Genomic DNA, 18,000 nt, shown 5'->3' with positions numbered 1-18,000 from the left:
GCAGAGGGGCGCACCCCGCTGAGCTATGGGCGGAGGAGAGCGGTGTCAGCGCCCGCCCTTCTCCGCCGCTTGCTCAGGGCCCCGGCAGCCCGATACTTACCTCTCCCCGTGCCTCCGCAGATCAGCTGTCTTCCTGCTCTGCGCTCCCTGTGACGTCTCAGGTCAGAGGGCGCGGTGACGTCTTTACACCGCGCCCTCCCCTGAGCCGTCACAGGGAGCGCTGAGCGGGAAGAAACGACAACGCTGGAGTTCGGAGCCGAGCAGTGAGCGGCGGGCAGCAGGTAGCAGGTGAGGAGAAGGGAGGTGAGTATTTGATTTTTTTTTTTTTTTTTAATGTATGGAGGCATGGGGCATTATAAAGAGAGGAGGGGGGGCATCCTGCTTGGGGCATTATAAAGAGGAGGGGTGACAGCCTGCATGGGGCATTATAAGGTGGGGGAACAGCCTGCATGGGGCATTATAAAGAGGGGGGGATTCCTGCTTGGGGCATTATAATGAGGAGGGGTGACAGCCTGCATGGGGCATTATAAGGTGGGGACCAGCCTGCATGGGGCATTATAAAGAGGGGGGGATTCCTGCTTGGGGCATTATAATGAGGAGGGGATCCACAGCCTGCATGGGGCATTATAAGGTGGGGACCAGCCTGCATGGGGCATTATAAGGTGGGGAACAGCCTGCACGGGGCATTATAAAGAGAGGGGGGGACATCCTGCATGGGGCATTATAAAGAGGAGGGGTGACAGCCTGCATGGGGCAGTATAAAGAGAAGGGGTGACAGCCTGCATGGGGCAGTATAAAGAGGAGGGGTGACAGCCTGCATGGAGCATTATAAAGAGGAGGGGTGACAGCCTGCATGGGGCATTATAAAGAGGGGGGGTGACAGCCTGCATGGGGCAGTATAAAGAGGAGGGGTGACAGCCTGCATGGGGCAGTATAAAGAGGAGGGGTGACAGCCTGCATGGGGCATTATAAAGAGGGGGGGCAGCCTGTATGGGGCATTATGTGGGGGGTAACAGCCTGCATGGAGCATTAAAAGGGGGGGGCCTGTATGGGGCATTATGTGGGGGGGGAACAGCCTGCATGGAGCATTATAAGGGGGGGGGGGCAGCCTGTATGGGGCATTATGTGGGGGGTAACAGCCTGCATGGAGCATTATAAGGGGGGGACAGCCTGTATGGGGCATTATGTGGGGGGTAACAGCCTGCATGCAGCATTATATGGGGACCGGTATCCTGTATGGAGCGTTATATGGGGGCCAGTATCCTGTATGGAGCGTTATATGGGGGCCAGTATTCTGTATGGAGCGTTATATGGGGGCCAGTATTCTGTATGGAGCCTTATATGGGGGCCAGTATTCTGTATGGAGCCTTATATGGGGGCCAGTATTCCGTATGGGGTCTTATATGGGGGCCAGTATTCCGTATGGGGCCTTATATGGGGGCAAGTATTCCGTATGGGGCCTTATATGGGGGCAAGTATTCCGTATGGGGCCTTATATGGGGGCAAGTATTCCGTATGGGGCCTTATATGGGGGCCAGTATTCCGTATGAAGCGTTATATGGGGGCCAGTATTCCGTATGGGCGTTATATGGGGACCAGTATTCCGTATGGAGCCTTATATGGGGGCCACTATTCTGTGTGGAGCGATTCACCGGTTTCTGAGCTATTGTAGAATTTACAATAGATATCACTCATGAAGTGAAATCTTTGCATTGTACTATATATATATATTTCTCCGCCGTATCTCTGCATCATGAATCGTGGTATGTGTTAAAGGGGCCCACTGAGACTCTTTCGCCCGGGGCCCAGAAAAACCTGGAGCCGGCCCTGCCGCTGACAGCTAGCTCCGCGGCCCTACGCCTGGTCAGAACTCGCTCTGTGTGGATTTATAATGTTTTCTGCCATAGCCGTGACAGCTCGCAGCTCCCGGCAGAGAACATTATGCAGGACGGGGTGGGGCGTCGGGCGGGTCTTAGTGACGCAGCCCTCCACAGCACAGCATGGTACCTGTTGTACGTCACGGGGCGGGTCTTAGTGACGCGGCCCTCCTGCACAGCATGGTGTGTTCCTGACGGGGTGGGGCGGCAGGCTCTCCTCACTGACACGCCCCCGGCAGAACATGTTATGTGGGGTGTGCTGGGGCAGCAGACTGGCTTCAGTGACGCGGCTCCCGGTACCGGTGTTCAGTGTGTAGCGCTGCTAAGCAGCAGCGCTGTATACACTGACGCTCAATGTACAATGCTGCTACTTAGCAGCGCTGTACACCGAGGTCCCGCCAGCATCCTCCCCATACAGCTCCACCCCTCCATAACCCCACCCCCATATGACCAAAGCCCCGCCCCCACCCCCACCGGGCCATGGAAAACTGGTCTTGCTTAAAGCCGGTCCCTGGTGCAAAAAAGGTTGGGGACCTCTGATCTACACAGTCCCCTACCAGGGACAGACATGATATTTCTCCGCACCAATCTCCGTCCAGAGAAATCCCCCATTCTGGGTCACCTAGGACACACCTTAGTGCTACACAGGAGTCAGAAGGCGTCTGCGATTCTGACTCAGACAAGGAAACTGATGGATCCCTAACTCCAATCCCACCTAGCAATGCAGCGCTAGTTGAGGACATTATCTCGTCCATACATCGGGTGCTGGACATCTCTGATCCGATCCCGGACGCACCACAACATAAGATTTCATTTGAAGGAGCTCTGAAACCACCTAAGGTTTTCTTGGATCATCCAGAATTTAAATCTATCCTCACAAAACAATTCTCACAACCTCACAAGAAGCTTAACAATCGCAAGTTTCTGGAGGCCCGTTACCCCTTTCCAAAGGAAACCACCAAAGAATGGGCAGACCCACCAGCAGTGGACCCCCCAGTCTCCAGACTGGCAGCACAGACACTTCTTTCACTGCCAGATAGCTCAACCCTTAGGGATGCAGCAGACAGGCAGGTAGAAAGTATGGCTCGCTCAATTTGCGAAACCACAGGGGCCTCCTTAGCCCCCACGTTCGCTTCAGTCTGGGCAGCCAAGGCCGTACTGGCTTGGGCAAAAAATCTACAAACCGGCCTCCAAGCTCCTGCCCCTGAACTGTCGGACCAAGCAGTTCAGATAGCAGTTGTGGCAGATTACATGCTTCATGCAGCTCTGGATTCTGCAAGGGGTGCAGCGGCCGCAATTTCACACGCCATCACAATTCGGCGTATCCTTTGGCTGCGTGAATGGAAAGCGAACGCAGCCTCAAAGAAGTCCCTCACGCTCCTTCCATACCTCAGCGGTCGACTCTTCGGTGAAAGCTTGGACACGATGATATCCAATGCCACAGGGGGTAAGAGTACCTCTCTTCCCCAACTGAAACCCAGGCGCAATTATAACAAGCGTAACCAAGCTCGCTTCCGATCCTTTCGGAACTCTTCCGGCTGGTCCGTTTCACGGCCACCACAAAGTAACAGCCGCTTCACACGCAGGGAAGACTCGAGGCCGACAAAAGTCGGACAAATCCTGGCAGTCAAAGGCAGGCCACTCAAAATCAAAAAGAGGAAAATCTAAGAATTTCTCCTCATCATGACTCACGGACTCAAGAAGACACTCCACCTGTAGGAGGCCGACTTTTACTCGTTCATCAAGTCTGGCTACCTATTACAGAAGACAAATGGGTCAGGGAACTAGTGTCTTCAGGATACAAAATAGAGTTCACTTCCAACCCACCAAACAGACTCCTTATATCTGTTCCCCCAAAATCGCCAGTAAAAGCTCGCGACTTCCACCAAGCGGTCTCATCGCTTCTTCAAGCACGAGTCATAATACCTGTTCCCGCAGCCGAGCGCTTCCAGGGGTTCTACTCCAATCTTTTCGTAGTCCCCAAGAAAGGAGGAGGGGTACGCCCCATACTAGACCTAAAACAACTCAATAAATATGTACGAGTACGTCACTTCCGTATGGAGTCCCTCTGGTCAATCATTGCATCTATGGAAAAAGGAGAATATCTCGCCTCCATAGACATACAAGATGCATACCTGCATATACCGATTGCGCCTGCCCATCAGAGATTTCTCAGGTTCGCAATCGACCAAGACCACTACCAGTTCGTGGCTCTCCCGTTCGGACTCGCCACGGCTCCCAGAGTGTTTACCAAAGTCATGGCAGCCACCATGCACGTCCTACACTCCAGAGGCATAGTAGTCTTTCCATACCTGGACGATCTTCTCGTCAAGGCTTCTACCTTCAAGGACTGCGAGCTCAGTGTCTCTATCACAATCGACACCCTGAGTCGCCTGGGTTGGTTAGTCAACCTACAAAAGTCATCACCAACCCCAAACCAGTCTCTGACATTCCTGGGAATGCTATTCAATACCTCCAAGGGCCTAGTGCTTCTCCCCAAAGACAAGGCACTGCCTCTCCGTCTAGGAGTTCGCACCCTTCTCGGCAAACCCCCTCGATCTCTCCGGTTTGCAATGAGAGTCCTTGGCAGGATGGTGGCGGCAATAGAAGCGGTTCTATTTGCCCAGCTTCACCTCAGACCTCTCCAACTAGACATTCTCAAGTCATGGGACAGGAACCCTTCTTCTCTCGACAGGAAGTTCCAGATGACGTCGTCAACCAGGAAGTCCCTTCACTGGTGGCTCAACCGGACCTCTCTAGCGAAAGGGAAATCTTTTCTCCCAGGTCAATGGAAGGTCCTGACCACCGACGCAAGCCTAACGGGTTGGGGTGCAGTACACCTACACCACAGAGCACAGGGCAAGTGGTCCCCAGCGGAAGCAACCTTGCCCATCAACATCCTGGAGATTCGTGCCATCCTCCTGACGTTGAGAGCCTTCCATCACTTACTGGCAGCCTCTCACATCAGAGTACAATCGGACAATGCCACGGCCGTGGCATATGTCAATCACCAAGGGGGAACCCGCAGTGCCAGAGCGATGCGAGAGGTGACACGCATCCTTCACTGGGCGGAGAAAACGAACTCCATTATCTCTGCGGTCCACATTCCGGGTGTAGACAACTGGGAAGCCGACTTCCTCAGCCGGCAAGGAATAGACTCGGGAGAGTGGGCTCTCCATCCCGAAATCTTCCAACAGATCTGCCATCGTTGGGGCACTCCGGACGTGGACCTAATGGCGTCTCACCTCAATGCCAAAGTCTCCAACTTCATGGCCAGAACACGCGACCCGAGAGCGCTAGCGGCGGACGCCCTGGTTCAGGACTGGACCCAGTTCCAGCTCCTGTACATTTTTCCACCTCTCCCCCTGATTTCCAGAGTGGTGAGAAAGATCAAACAGGAGGGAGTACCAACCATCCTAATCGCACCGGACTGGCCCAGGCGTACATGGTACGCAGACATCGTGCGACTCACAGCAGACGTTCCCTGGCGTCTTCCCGACCGCTCGGATCTTCTGTCACAAGGCCCGTTCTACCACCAGAACTTAGAGGCCCTCAATTTGACGGCGTGGCCATTGAGACCTGGGTTCTAACCCAGGCAGGTTTTTCGCCAGACGTCATTAAAACCATGATCAGAGCACGAAAACCAACCTCTGCCAAGATCTACTACCGTACCTGGAAAACTTTCTTTACCTGGTGCGAATCTCGTAACCAGACCCCACTCCCTTATTCCCTACCCAGGGTGCTTGGTTTTCTCCAATCGGGTCTGGAAGCCAGACTATCCCTGGCCTCCCTTAAGAGCCAGATGTCAGCTCTTTCAGTGCTTTTTCAAAAATGCATTGCTCATAAACCGCAAGTAAGAACATTTCTCCAGGGGGTTTCCCGATTGGTTCCCCCCTACAGAAGACCTCTAGAAGCGTGGGACCTCAACCTGGTGCTGACAGCATTACAGGAAACACCCTTTGAACCCCTTAGGGTAGTCCCACTCCGTCTTCTATCCCAGAAAGTGATTTTCCTCGTGGCAATCACCTCGCTACGCAGGGTGTCTGAACTCACGGCACTCTCCTGCAGACAGCCCTTCCTGATTTTTTTCCAGGACAAGGTAGTCCTTCGTACGGTTCCATCCTTCCTTCCGAAGGTTGTGTCCAGATTTCATCTCAACGAAGAAATTTCACTACCATCCCTCTGTCCGGTTCCGGTTCATAGAGTGGAAAAGGCTTTGCATACGCTTGACCTTGTCAGGGCACTGCGTATCTATGTGTCTAGGACTGCGCCCTTCCGGAAGTCTGATTCTCTTTTCCTTCTTCTGGAAGGCGGCCGCAAGGGTCTACCAGCTTCCAAAGCTACCCTTGCCAGGTGGATCAAATCCACCATACAAGAGGCCTACCGCCTCAAAAATTCACCTATTCCAGCAGGTATTACGGCACATTGTACACGTGCGGTAGGGGCCTCCTGGGCCCTTCGACACCAGGCTTCGGCAAAACAAGTGTGTAAGGCAGCCACTTGGACTAGCCTACACACGTTTACAAAACACTACAACGTTCATACCCAGTCCTCAGCAGATGCGAGCCTGGGCAGACGTGTTCTGCAGTCGGCGGTGCCCCATTTGTAGGGACCCGTCTACACAATATTCGTCCATTGCTTCCCACCCAGGGACTGCTTTTGGACGTCCCAAGGTCCTGTGTCCCCCAATGAGGCGACAGAGTAAAGGAGAATTTTGTGTACTCACCGTAAAATCTCTTTCTCTTAGCCTCTAATTGGGGGACACAGCACCCACCCTTTGCCCTTTCCGGGCCGTTAAGTTGAGTTCTCATATTGGTTTTCCTTTGAGTTACATAGTTGCCTTCTTATAGGCATGGTTATGTTATCTATGTTACGTTCCTCCTACTGCTTTTGCGCAAAACTGAACATGGCTGACGCCGTCAGGGGGTGTATACTGCAGAGGAGGAGGCACGCTTAATGTTTTTCAGATAAGCAAAGTGTCGCCTCCTAGTGGACAGCAGCATAACACCCAAGGTCCTGTGTCCCCCAATTAGAGGCTAAGAGAAAGAGATTTTACGGTGAGTACACAAAATTCTCCTTTTTTTAATTAGCCTAACCTATCATATATGGCACACATTTATTACATCTTTAAACTGTCTAGTTTATATAACACAATACTATGAAAGTTTTATGCAGATGTGGAAAAAATGCAGCAAAATGAGAAGGCTTTCAAAAAATGGAAGTGCTAATAGATTATTTTATTTATAACCACAGATCATCAATTCTTCTAGGTACACTTGCACTCAGTTTTTGAAGTATCTCAGCGGCTAAGTTGTTCCAGACATATTAGATAACTACAGATCTTATGTGGATGTAGGCCAGTGTAAATTCTTCTGTCTCATCATCTAATCCCAGGTAGACACGATGTTGAGATCAGTGCTATGTGGGGACTATACCATCGCTTCCAAGACTCATTGTTGTTCTAGATGCTGAATATGTTTATTTAATAACATTGATTATATATTTGGAGTCGTTGTCCTACTGCAGCATAAACTTGGAGCTATTTAGATGCCTCCCTCTTGGTATTGCATGACAGATAAATATCTGCTTATATTTGTTAGCATTGAGGACACCAAGAAATGGTCCATGTTGAGGACAGTAGGCACGAGTTGGCCAAGGAAACTTAGTGCAACAGATGAAAGATGCATCATATTTGCTTCCCTTCAAAATCGTAATCTATCCAGCAGTGTCATCAGCTCAGAACTGGGAACAACAAGTGGGAGCCAGCATGAGGGGGTCTTCATGGAAGAACTGCAGCCAAATACCATACCTTTGAAATCAAAACAGGGTCAAGTGAATCCACTATGGAAGAAAACATAGGAACTGGGGTGCAGAAAATGGCAGCAGGTGCTCTGCACTAATGTGTGCAAATGTGAAATATTGGGCTATAACAGTAGGCAGTTTGTTCGACAAAGGGCTAGAGAGCATTACCATAATGAGCGTCTGCAGACAACAGTGCAACACGATCCTTGCAAGTTTGTGGCTGCAATTCAACAAATGAAGTTGGTAATTTTATCTGCTGAGAAATACTGGCAGATACCTATCAATCATACTATACCATCAGAGAGGTGCGTGACTGCCTCCAATTTTATTCTGCAGCAGGACAACAACTCCAGACATGCAGACAATGTCAGTAAAAACTATCTTCAGTGCAAATAACAACAGTTAGTCCTGGAAGTGATGATATGGCCCCCACAGAGCCCTGAGATCAACATCAAGTGTGTCTGGGATTACTTTAAGGCCTCTTTCACACGTCCTGATATTTCCAGTACTGGAAAAGCAGTACCCGAGATATACGTGTCCGTGTGTATCTGTGTGGCAACAAGGTGCCGCCCATGTGCTTCATCTGGTACTGGCGCCTGGGAATAAGCGGTACAGTTAGCTCTGTTCCCAAGCGTCGGATGCTGAAGGAATCTTTCATCATTGTCCTGTTTTACACCAGGACACAGCGGGGGCAGAATACTACACTCAACATTGTCCCTTGCTCACGCTGATCGCAGTGCAAGCAGGGGACAATTATGAGTGATTCCTTCAGCACCCGACGCTTGGGAACAGTGCGAACTGGATCGCTGATTCCCAGGCGCCGGTATGTGTCACATTGATGACACACAGATGTCATCAGTGTGCATGTGTGTGGGACGTTTTGCGGCCTGTGCTGCGTGCAAAAAACGGACATGTCAGCATGTTTTGCCGACAGACACACGGTCCATGGAAATACTGACATGTGCACAGACCCATTCATTTGAATGGGTCTACATGTGTAAGTGTCTCCAGTAAGTGTGAAAACTGTCACCACATATACTGGACACACTGACATGTAAAAGAGTCTTAAGAGATAGAAGGATTTGTGCAAGCCTACATCCACAGAAGATCTGTGGTTAGTTCTCCAAGATGTTTGGAGCAACTATTAACACTTCTATGTTTGAAAGCATTCTTACTTAGCAGCATTTTTTCCTCACCTGTCTAAAGCTTTTGCACAGTAGTGTGTTTGAGCGTGCGTATGTGTATGTATACATATATACGGTATATAATATATAATGCATTTTTTTATCCATATATGTTTTTATTTCATTAGCTCTTTTAATTTTAGCACTTATGAAGTTGCATATTATATGTTGTTTTAGCATTGGGCAAATGAGGGTCACAAAACTAAAAAATCTAGTTGTGTTATATAATTATAATTTTCCACGTTAACGATTTCAGATAAGTCTCTGAATGCTCTTGATGTGGATCGTCTGTCTCGTGCATCCCAAAAAGGTTTCAATAAATATCTTATCAAGCAAATTCAAAGAACAAAAGCACTCTCTGTGGTAAGTCATTTCATGTTTAATGGGACTTTTGTGAGGTTTGTTAATTCTTTTTTAAATAACTATACAATTTATATTTCTTTATCGCTTCATTGGGGGACACAGGACCATGGGTGTATGCTGTTGTCACTAGGCAAGAAAAGAAAAAAAAGCTCCTCCTCCGCAGTATACACCCGCCTACAGTCACCAAGCTCACCAGTTTAAGCTTAGTGTCTGTAGGAGGTAGACCTGGATCCTACTGATCCAACACTGTTGTCTTTTATTAACGTTTCTTCTTTATTTTTCAGATATAGCTCTTCAGGGTTAACAGGGAACACTGCGTCCCCTGTTATCCCCATTCTCAAGTGACCGAGAGAGCAGTGTGGCATTTCCCACATCGCCCACTCTCGGACCCGATGGGCAGGACCTATCCCCGGTCACCTCCGGGTGTCTCAGGGTGATTCTCGGTGGCCAGTCCTTGCCCATTCCCCACCCCAGCCCCCTCCTCGGAGCGGCCTGGGAGGGAAACGGTGGTCGCAACGGTGACCTTCCCCCAGATTCTGGGGTTGACACCGTCTCCTGCACTGTCCAGGACCGGTCAGTGCGGGAATGAGGAAGAGCCAGGATCCCCCCCTATCCACGGAGGACCTCCTGTGTCCATCCTCATAGTGAAAGAGGAAGAAGAGTCATCGGGAAAGGTACAATCCCTCCCACCCCAGGTCCCTCACATCTCAACGGCGGGCCCCGTAAATCCTGGGATAATAATGGGGGCATCACATTTCCCCGCCGAAACTCACTTACAGCAGCGCTTGGCCACGCCCCCTCTCCTCACAGGACATTAGGAAGCGAACCGGGGGCCTCGGACTCGCAGCATATTATGGCGTCCCCCTCAGCATGGCGTCCCCCACAGCCCTCCCCCTTTCTCTGTCCTTTTTTGCGCGGCTTTTCTGCCCGCGCTTTCTCTGTTGGGGGGCGGCTCGGGGTGGGCGTTACTCTTTCCGGCGGGTATACGTACCTCCCGGAAACCGGCCAATCAGGACCGAAGAGCGATATGACGCTTCCGTCACGCCCACTTTTATCCCGGGGGCCTATCAGCGGCTGAGTTCTTAGCCCGCCCCCATCCCTTCTGCCTATCGGAGCTTTAGCTCCCCTAGCTTGCTCAGGGCAGCACGCTTCGCTCCGGCTCCACCCCTCTACGCTGCTCTCGGTCTGGCTCCGGCAGCAGCATTTTGTCTGACTGCCTCCTCACCGCAGCCCTGCTCCTGTCTCCGCGGCTCCGGACTTTCCGGCGGGGGATACGGGACCGTGCCCATTCCAGACCGGGTAGGCCCTACTCTGGCACCTCCACACAACACAGGCTCCCTCCTCTGCAGTATTCCTGGTTAGGCACATATGCCCAAACCCAGGGAGCTTTCTGTCCGTCCCACTCGCACAGTCACATACTACGCCTGTGCTCTTTGCAGTACTAAGTGGCCCGCGGGTCTGACTTCGGCTTTCTGCTCGACCTGCAAGCCTCCCACCATGCTGGCACCCCAAGACCACCCTGCCGCCCAGGACGAGGTAACTCCCCCCTCCTCCGGAGTGGGCTGTTGCTATGTCCCAGTCTGTCTCTGACCTCACCAAGGTATCTCAATCTCTGGTGCAGGTCCTAGAACTCTTGCCCATGCTATCCACGGCTACCAGTGCTCCGAAAGTTCCAACGGACGATTCGCAGGCACCCCTGCCCCCTCCTTCTAAGGGCAGACCGAGGGCACGTTCTCAGAAACGGACTCACACAAGCTCATCCTCCAGCTCTCCAGACTCCAAATTGCTCCCTGCATCTCACACCTCTTCCCCAGAGGTCGCTCCGGGATCAGACACGGCATCAGATTCTGACTCTGGATCCGACACGGACCAATATTCTAGAGTCCAGGACATGGTTGACAGCCTTAGATTGGCCTTCAATCACACTCTGCATGTTAAAGAGGACGAGAGCCCTTCTCAGGACTACTCCGTTTCCTTCAAGAGAATTAAGCGCCCGGCAAGCACCTTTTCTAACCATTCAGAATTTGATGGTGTCTTTCAGAAACAATGGGAGCATCCAGAGAAGCGCTTCACTGGAAAGAAACAGTTAAACAAGCTATACCCCTTTAACCACGACCTCATCAGCAGATGGACGGTGTCCCCTTCTCTGGATCCTCCTGTTTCTCTTCTCTCGGCTAAGACGGTACTGTCCCTTCCAGACGGTTCTTCCCTCAAGGACACTACGGATAGACAGGTTGAGGCCTTGGCTAAGTCAGCCTTCGAGGCTGCTGGCACCTCCTTTTGTCCTTCCTTCGCCTCAACTTGGGTATCAAAAGCAGTCTCCGCATGGGCCAAACAGCTTAGGTAGGGCGTCCTCACCGGGGCTTCCCCAGACGATCTGGCTGACCTAGCGGATCCGATCGCCCACGCAGGGAAATATCTCCTCACGGCGTCCCTTGACGCCGCTACCTGTTCAGCCCGTTTCTCCAGCAATATCATTCTTTGGCTAAAGGCTTGGAACGCCGACCCGGCCTCCAAGAAATCACTAACAAATCTCCCTTTTCAGGGCTCCAGACTGTATGGGTTTAAATTAGACCAGATCATCTCTGATGCCACTGGGGGCAAGAGCACTTCCCTTAATCAGCCGAGACCTAATCGCCCTTTTCCTAGGAAATGTTACCTTCAGTTCCGGTCCTTTCGTCCGTTTGCTCAACCAGGACCCTCCTCTCAACCGTACCCCAGCACAGCAGGACAAACGTAAGCCTACCTTTAGGCCCACTCCCAACTGGCGCGCAAAGGGTCGCTCTTCCAGCCCCCTGGATCCCGATCACGATCCTACAGGTTTTCTTCAGCATGTCGGGTCACTCCCACCTGGGATTTCTCCCAGGGTGGGCGGCCGTCTACTTCTGTTCCAAGACCCTTGGGTATCGGCAATAGAGGATGCCTGGGTCAAGGCGATAGTGACCTCAGGCTACAAGATCGAGTTCAATGCCATACCAGGAACACGATTTCTCAGGTCCCGCCACCCGCATCCACCTCTACTTCCCGGTTTCCTTCAGGCCATTGCCTCCCTTCTGCACTCAGGAGTTATAGTTCCAGTCCCCCTTCAAGAAAGGTGTTCGGGTTTCTACTCAAATCTTTTCGTCGTTCCAAAAAAGGACCGCTCACTACGTCCGATCCTAGACCTCAAACAACTAAACCGACAGGTACTCGTACATCACTTCAGAATGGAGTCCCTCAGGTCGGTAATTTCTTCAATGGAGGCTGGGGAATATCTATGTTCAGTGGATATTCAGGATGCGTATCTTCATATCCCAATCTGCGCACCACATCAGAAGTTCCTTCGATTTGCCTTCCAGAACGCACATTACCAGCTCACTTCTCTCCCTTTCGGGCTTGCCTCCGCCCCGAGGGTTTTCACAAAGGTAATGGCGACGGTCATGGCCATTCTACGAGCCAGGGGGGTTGTAATTATCCCCTACCTCGACGACCTAATGATCAAGGGCCCCACGTTCAGGGACTGCCTCCACAGTCTCCAGATCACCCTGAACACGCTTTCTCGGTTAGGCTGGCTGATCAACACAGACAAATCCTCCCTGGTCCCATCTCAGCGCTTAACCTTTCTAGGGATGCAGTTTGACACGACCCATGCCCCCCGGGTCCTTCTCCCGAGGGAGAAGATAAACTCTCCGTCGGGGGATTCACCTTCTCTCCGACCCAAGTCCACGCCGTCTTCGCCTGTGCATGAGTGTCTTGGGAAAAATGGTGGCAGCTATGGAAGCAGTCCCGTTTGCCCAGTTCCATACCCGGCCTCTTCAACTGGCCCTTCAGTCGGCATGGGACAAGAACACGTCGTCTCTAGATCGACACATCAGGTTACCTCCTCATGTGAGAAGGTCGTTAATATGGTGGACTCGTCCTTCTTCCTTCAGACCCGGGAGGTCATTCCTACCGCTTCGCTGGCAGGTGGTCACGACCGATGCCAGCCTCATCGGTTGGGGGGCAGTCTTCCTCCACCACACAGCGCAGGGCTGTTGGAGTCTCCACGAAGCCTCCCTACCGATCAATATATTGGAGATCAGGGCAATTTACCTGGCTTTGCATCACTGGCAGGACATTCTTGCAGGGTTCCCAGTCCGCGTACAATCGGACAACGCCACGGCGGTGGCATACATAAACCGTCAGGGAGGAACGCGCAGCAAGTCCGTCTTGAAAGCGGTGACAAGAGTGCTAGTTTGGGCCGAGAACACTGTTCCGGCAATCTCAGCAGTATATATTCCGAGGGTCGACAATTAGGCAGCCGACTTCCTCAGTCGGCAGGGCCTTGCCTCAGGAGAATGGTCTCTCCATCCCGAGGTGTTCCATCAGATATGCTTACGATAGGGCACGCCAGACGTCGACCTCATGGCGTCTCGATTAAACCGCAAGGTTCCATCCTTTGTAGCCCGGTCCCGCGATTCCCTTGCGATCGCTCAAGACGCGCTAGTCATCTCATGGTCTCAGTTCCAGCTGCCCTATCTTTTTCCCCCTCTACCATTGATCCCTCGGGTCGTCAAAAAGATCAAGACAGAGGGAGTACCGGTAATTCTAATAGCCCCAGATTGGCCCAGACGCGTCTGGTACGCAGATCTAGTAAACCTGCTCGTCGACTCCCCCTAGAGACTACCGGACCGTCCGGAGCTCCTCTCTCAGGGACCTATTCTTCATCAGAGTTCTCGTTCTCTGAATCTAATGGCATGGCCGTTGAGGCCGCAGTGCTGAGGAAGGCGGGTTTTGCGGACAACGTCATCCAGACCCTAATTAGTGCCAGGAAACCCGCAACCTCGCGCATATACCCCAGAACCTGGAGAGCCTTTTTTCGTCACTGCGAGAAGGATCAGCTAGCTCCCATGTCCTTTTCGTTACCGGTCATTTTGGCCTTCCTTCAGTCTGGCCTGGAGGCGAGACTCTCTCTAAGCACTCTCAAAGGCCAAGTTTCGGCCTTGTCTATTCTATTCCAGCGTAACTTGGCTTTCCGTCCTCAGGTCAAGACGTTTCTGCAAGGGGTGGCTCACCTGGCGCCGCCTTATCGCCCCCCGGTGGATCCATGGGACCTTAATATGGTCCTGAGCGTCCTTCAACAGCCCCCGTTTGAACCCATTCAGGACATCTAAGCCTCTCTTCTCTCCTGGAAGGTGGCTTTTCTGGTGGCTGTTACTTCTATTAGGAGGGTTGCAGAGCTCGCAGCCCTCTCTTGTCGGTCGCCTTTTCTGGTCTTCCATCAAGACAAGGTAGTGCTCAGGCCAGTGCCTTCCTTTTTGCCAAAAGTAGTCTCCTCTTTCCACAACAATGAGGACATTGTTTTGCCTTCCTTCTGCCTGGCCCCAGTGCACCCTCGGGAGAAATCCCTGTACAAACTGGATCTGGTCAGAGCTCTACGTGTGTACCTTTCTAGAACGGCTTCCCTTCGGCGTTCGGACGCCCTGTTTGTTGTTCCTGAGGGGCGTTGCAAGGGTCTCCCTGCTTCCAAGTCAACCATCGCCCGTTGGATACGTTCGACCACTTTGGAGGCATATCGCGTCTCAGACAAATCTCCCCCTTCGGGGGTAAGGGCTCACTCCACCCGGGCGGTGGGGGCCTCTTGGGCTGTTCGCCATCAGGCTCCAGCTTCTCAGATCTGTAAGGCCGCAACATGGTCTTCACTCCACACCTTTTCAAGGTTTTACAAGGTCCACACTTATTCATCGGCTGATGCCAGTCTTGGACGGAAGGTTCTGCAGGCAGCGGTTGCCTGCAGTCAGACCTAGTCTGTGGCTACCTTTTTTTGTTCTCCCACCCTAGGGACTGCTTTTGGACGTCCCATGGTCCTGTGTCCCCCAATGAAGCGATAAAGAAAGAGGGATTTTTGGTACTCACCGTAAAATCTCTTTCTTGGAGCCTTCATTGGGGGACACAGCACCCTCCCTGATTTTGGGCATAGGTACAGTGGGCCCTGTTGGGCATCTAATTTAGTTTTCACGGTTGTGCCCCGTTGGGCATTGCATAGTTAATTGTTTTAAGTTCCTCCTACTGCTTTAGCCACTAACTTGTGAGTTTGGTGCCTGTAGGCGGGTGCATACTGCAGAGGAGGAGCTTTTTTCTTTTTTTGCCTAGTGTCATCCTCCTAGTGACAACAGCATACACCCATGGTCCTGTGTCCCCCAATGAAGGCTCCAAGAAAGAGATTTTACGGTGAGTACCAAAAATCCCTCTATCATGTATGTATTTTATGTTTTGCTCTTTTCAAGAGACTCCATCAGAAGTATCAACCCTCCTAAGCCAGTAATATAGGCATGTAGATCATAGAAAGTTGAATAAATTTATATTTTTTCTGTGATCTGATGACTTATTTTAGAAAAATCCATGTTTTTTCTAATATGTAAATGGGATGTTAAGATATCTAGGTGGGACAGAGATCTTTCTGAGAGTCTAGCTTAAGAGCTTATTTTAATGCTTAGCAATGCCTCTGTATGTAAATTGTTCTTCTCACTGCATGTGTGATTTCAGGCTCTGTTCATGAAAGTTCAGGTCTGCACAGATCACCACTGAACTCACTTCTGTGCAATTTTAAAGAGGTATTCCCATCTCCAAGATTCTATCCCAATATATAGCTTGTGCAATAATAATTATATTAACAAATACCTCCAATTAGAAATGTAGTATAGTTCTCCTGATAACCTATGTTGCTTACCACATGTGCAGGGCATCGCAGTAGCTTAGGTATCCATAGTTACGACCACTAACCGCTAACTAACGGTCACCATATGAGTGTTTGTAATCGCGCTACTGCAATGGCCTACACATGAGGTAAGAGACATAGATTATCAGAAGAACTATACTAAATTTCTAATTGCCGATATTTGCTAATGCTATTATTATTATTACACCTACTATCTTGGAGATGGGAATACCCCTTTAAGCCCTTCTTTGGGCACTGGCTTCAAATTCTTCCTGCATGGCTGGGAAACGTCTGAAAGGAGCAGAGGCGCGCACGCTCCTTTCACATGCTCCATGGTACTGCGAAATACAGCGCCTGGTTATTTCCAGAAGTCCCATAGACAATGAATGGAGCAGAGGCCGATCATTCACATCTCTACTCTATTCAGGAGGGTGTTGCTGGCCACTATCTTGGAACCCCAGCTATCAGCAAATTATTCCCTATCCAATAAATGATGGTTACCCTGTTTTCTTGGGAATAACCCTTTAATGGCTAATATTTTTGAGGCGTGAATGGCCATTGTAAAATTCCACCTTTTGTAATGCTAAATGCATTTTTTTATACTACTTAGTCTACCAAGATAATTTTATTTATTTACTTGTGGGACAAACTATGCATTTTTAAGCTAGGTGCACACTACATCTGTACACCTAATCTACAGTATAGGTAAGGAGCTTTTCCTGACACATGCTATAAAGTTGCCATAGCAGACCAGTCGCCAGACGCAGGCCAAATGTGTTCTTTTGGCCTTCATCTAGCCGGTATGCTCTGACATAGCTTTTGTTTAAAGATTCTCAATCTTGAAAGTATCCCTTTATTACATGTGTGAGTATGTATATTTAAATAATTTAGATGTCTGTATATGGTGTATATACCGTATGTGTATAATATATATTTATGTGAGTGTAGATACTGTACGTGTGTGTATAGACACCTAAGATCATTTATTTTTGGTTGCTTTCTAGAAAGATGATTCCTCTTTGGCAGCAGTAAGGAGTAGAGTTGTAAGATTACTTGGAAGTCTGGGAGGACATATTAATCGCAGCCTAGTAACAGGCAAGTGTCCTTTCTATATGAAAAACATTTTGTATTCTAATTTTAAAATTCATCCAGGATATAAATTTTTTATTCAAAAGGCTGTGAATGTTGTAAAACAATAAATGACCTAATATTAACCCCTCTTAAGCTCCCGCTGCTCTAATCCCCAGCACCACAAGGGAAGTTTTAATTAATAGGAAACATGTTTTTCTCATATTCTGATATCTGAACTTGGGGTGCGTCTTGCAATATAGTAGGTCCATAGTCCGAAATATACAGTGGTTACCATATTTGATCCTTGTACAAGTTCCCACAACCAGATGTGCATATTCCTCATAGAACCCCAAGCAGTTTTGCACAACTTATGTAGATGATGAATGAACCATAGGTAAGTGGGAAAGTATTTATTTTCTATCAGATCTCAAAGCAAATTACCTATTTGCTGCACTATTTTCTTTATGGTCAAAAACATATCTAATGGGGGAAAATATTATGTGAAGCAGTAGCAAGTTATCAATTGAACTGTTTACATCCAACCAATGTATTATGCAACTCTTAGCAACTTTGTGTAATTTCCATAAGTTATGTGAATTTACTTATTGAGTTTTCATTTTCATCTGTTTTGTTTAAAAGCTGCGTCTTCTGAAGAAATGATGAAAACACATGTATCATGGGACACAGAGAAAAGACTGAGTTTTGCTGTACCATTTGCTGATCTGAAACCTGTGATCTACTTGGACACCTTTCTGCCACGTGTCACAGATCTGGCACTTTCTGCAAGTGACAGACAGACAAAAGTACTATTGCGTTAATTGTTCCATTTTATATTTCTAAGAATGTGATAAATGTGTTATACACAAGTTAGTTTTCATTACTTTTAAAAAAGACAATATCTAATTGTTTACTGTACTTAGTCGTTTTTTTATGGTACAGATGGGTTCTAAAGGTGCCCTATGTTCAGCAGGTTTACAAGTAGAACCTTTTGTTTTTGCCTAAACTGCTTCATTTTATAACATAAGAA

At 49.7% G+C, this 18,000-nt stretch overlaps 1 protein-coding gene across 1 annotated transcript in view; it reads left to right on the top strand.

The window, feature by feature from the left end:
• PRKDC (protein kinase, DNA-activated, catalytic subunit) overlaps nt 1–18,000 on the top strand; it is a 427,433-nt gene that overhangs the window by 97,124 nt on the left and 312,309 nt on the right. The window contains exons 22-24 of the mRNA XM_073679277.1: nt 9,120–9,226; nt 16,907–16,997; nt 17,613–17,776. Of these exons, the coding sequence (XP_073535378.1) occupies nt 9,120–9,226; nt 16,907–16,997; nt 17,613–17,776 (362 nt within the window). The remainder of the gene's footprint in view (nt 1–9,119; nt 9,227–16,906; nt 16,998–17,612; nt 17,777–18,000) is intronic.

This window comes from Phyllobates terribilis, unplaced genomic scaffold (genome assembly GCF_046119375.1).
Source record: "Phyllobates terribilis strain yellow unplaced genomic scaffold, ASM4611937v1 Scaffold_4__5_contigs__length_816908805, whole genome shotgun sequence".
In the NCBI taxonomy this organism is placed as follows: domain Eukaryota; kingdom Metazoa; phylum Chordata; class Amphibia; order Anura; family Dendrobatidae; genus Phyllobates; species Phyllobates terribilis.
This window is presented reverse-complemented; position numbering and strand designations above follow the sequence as displayed.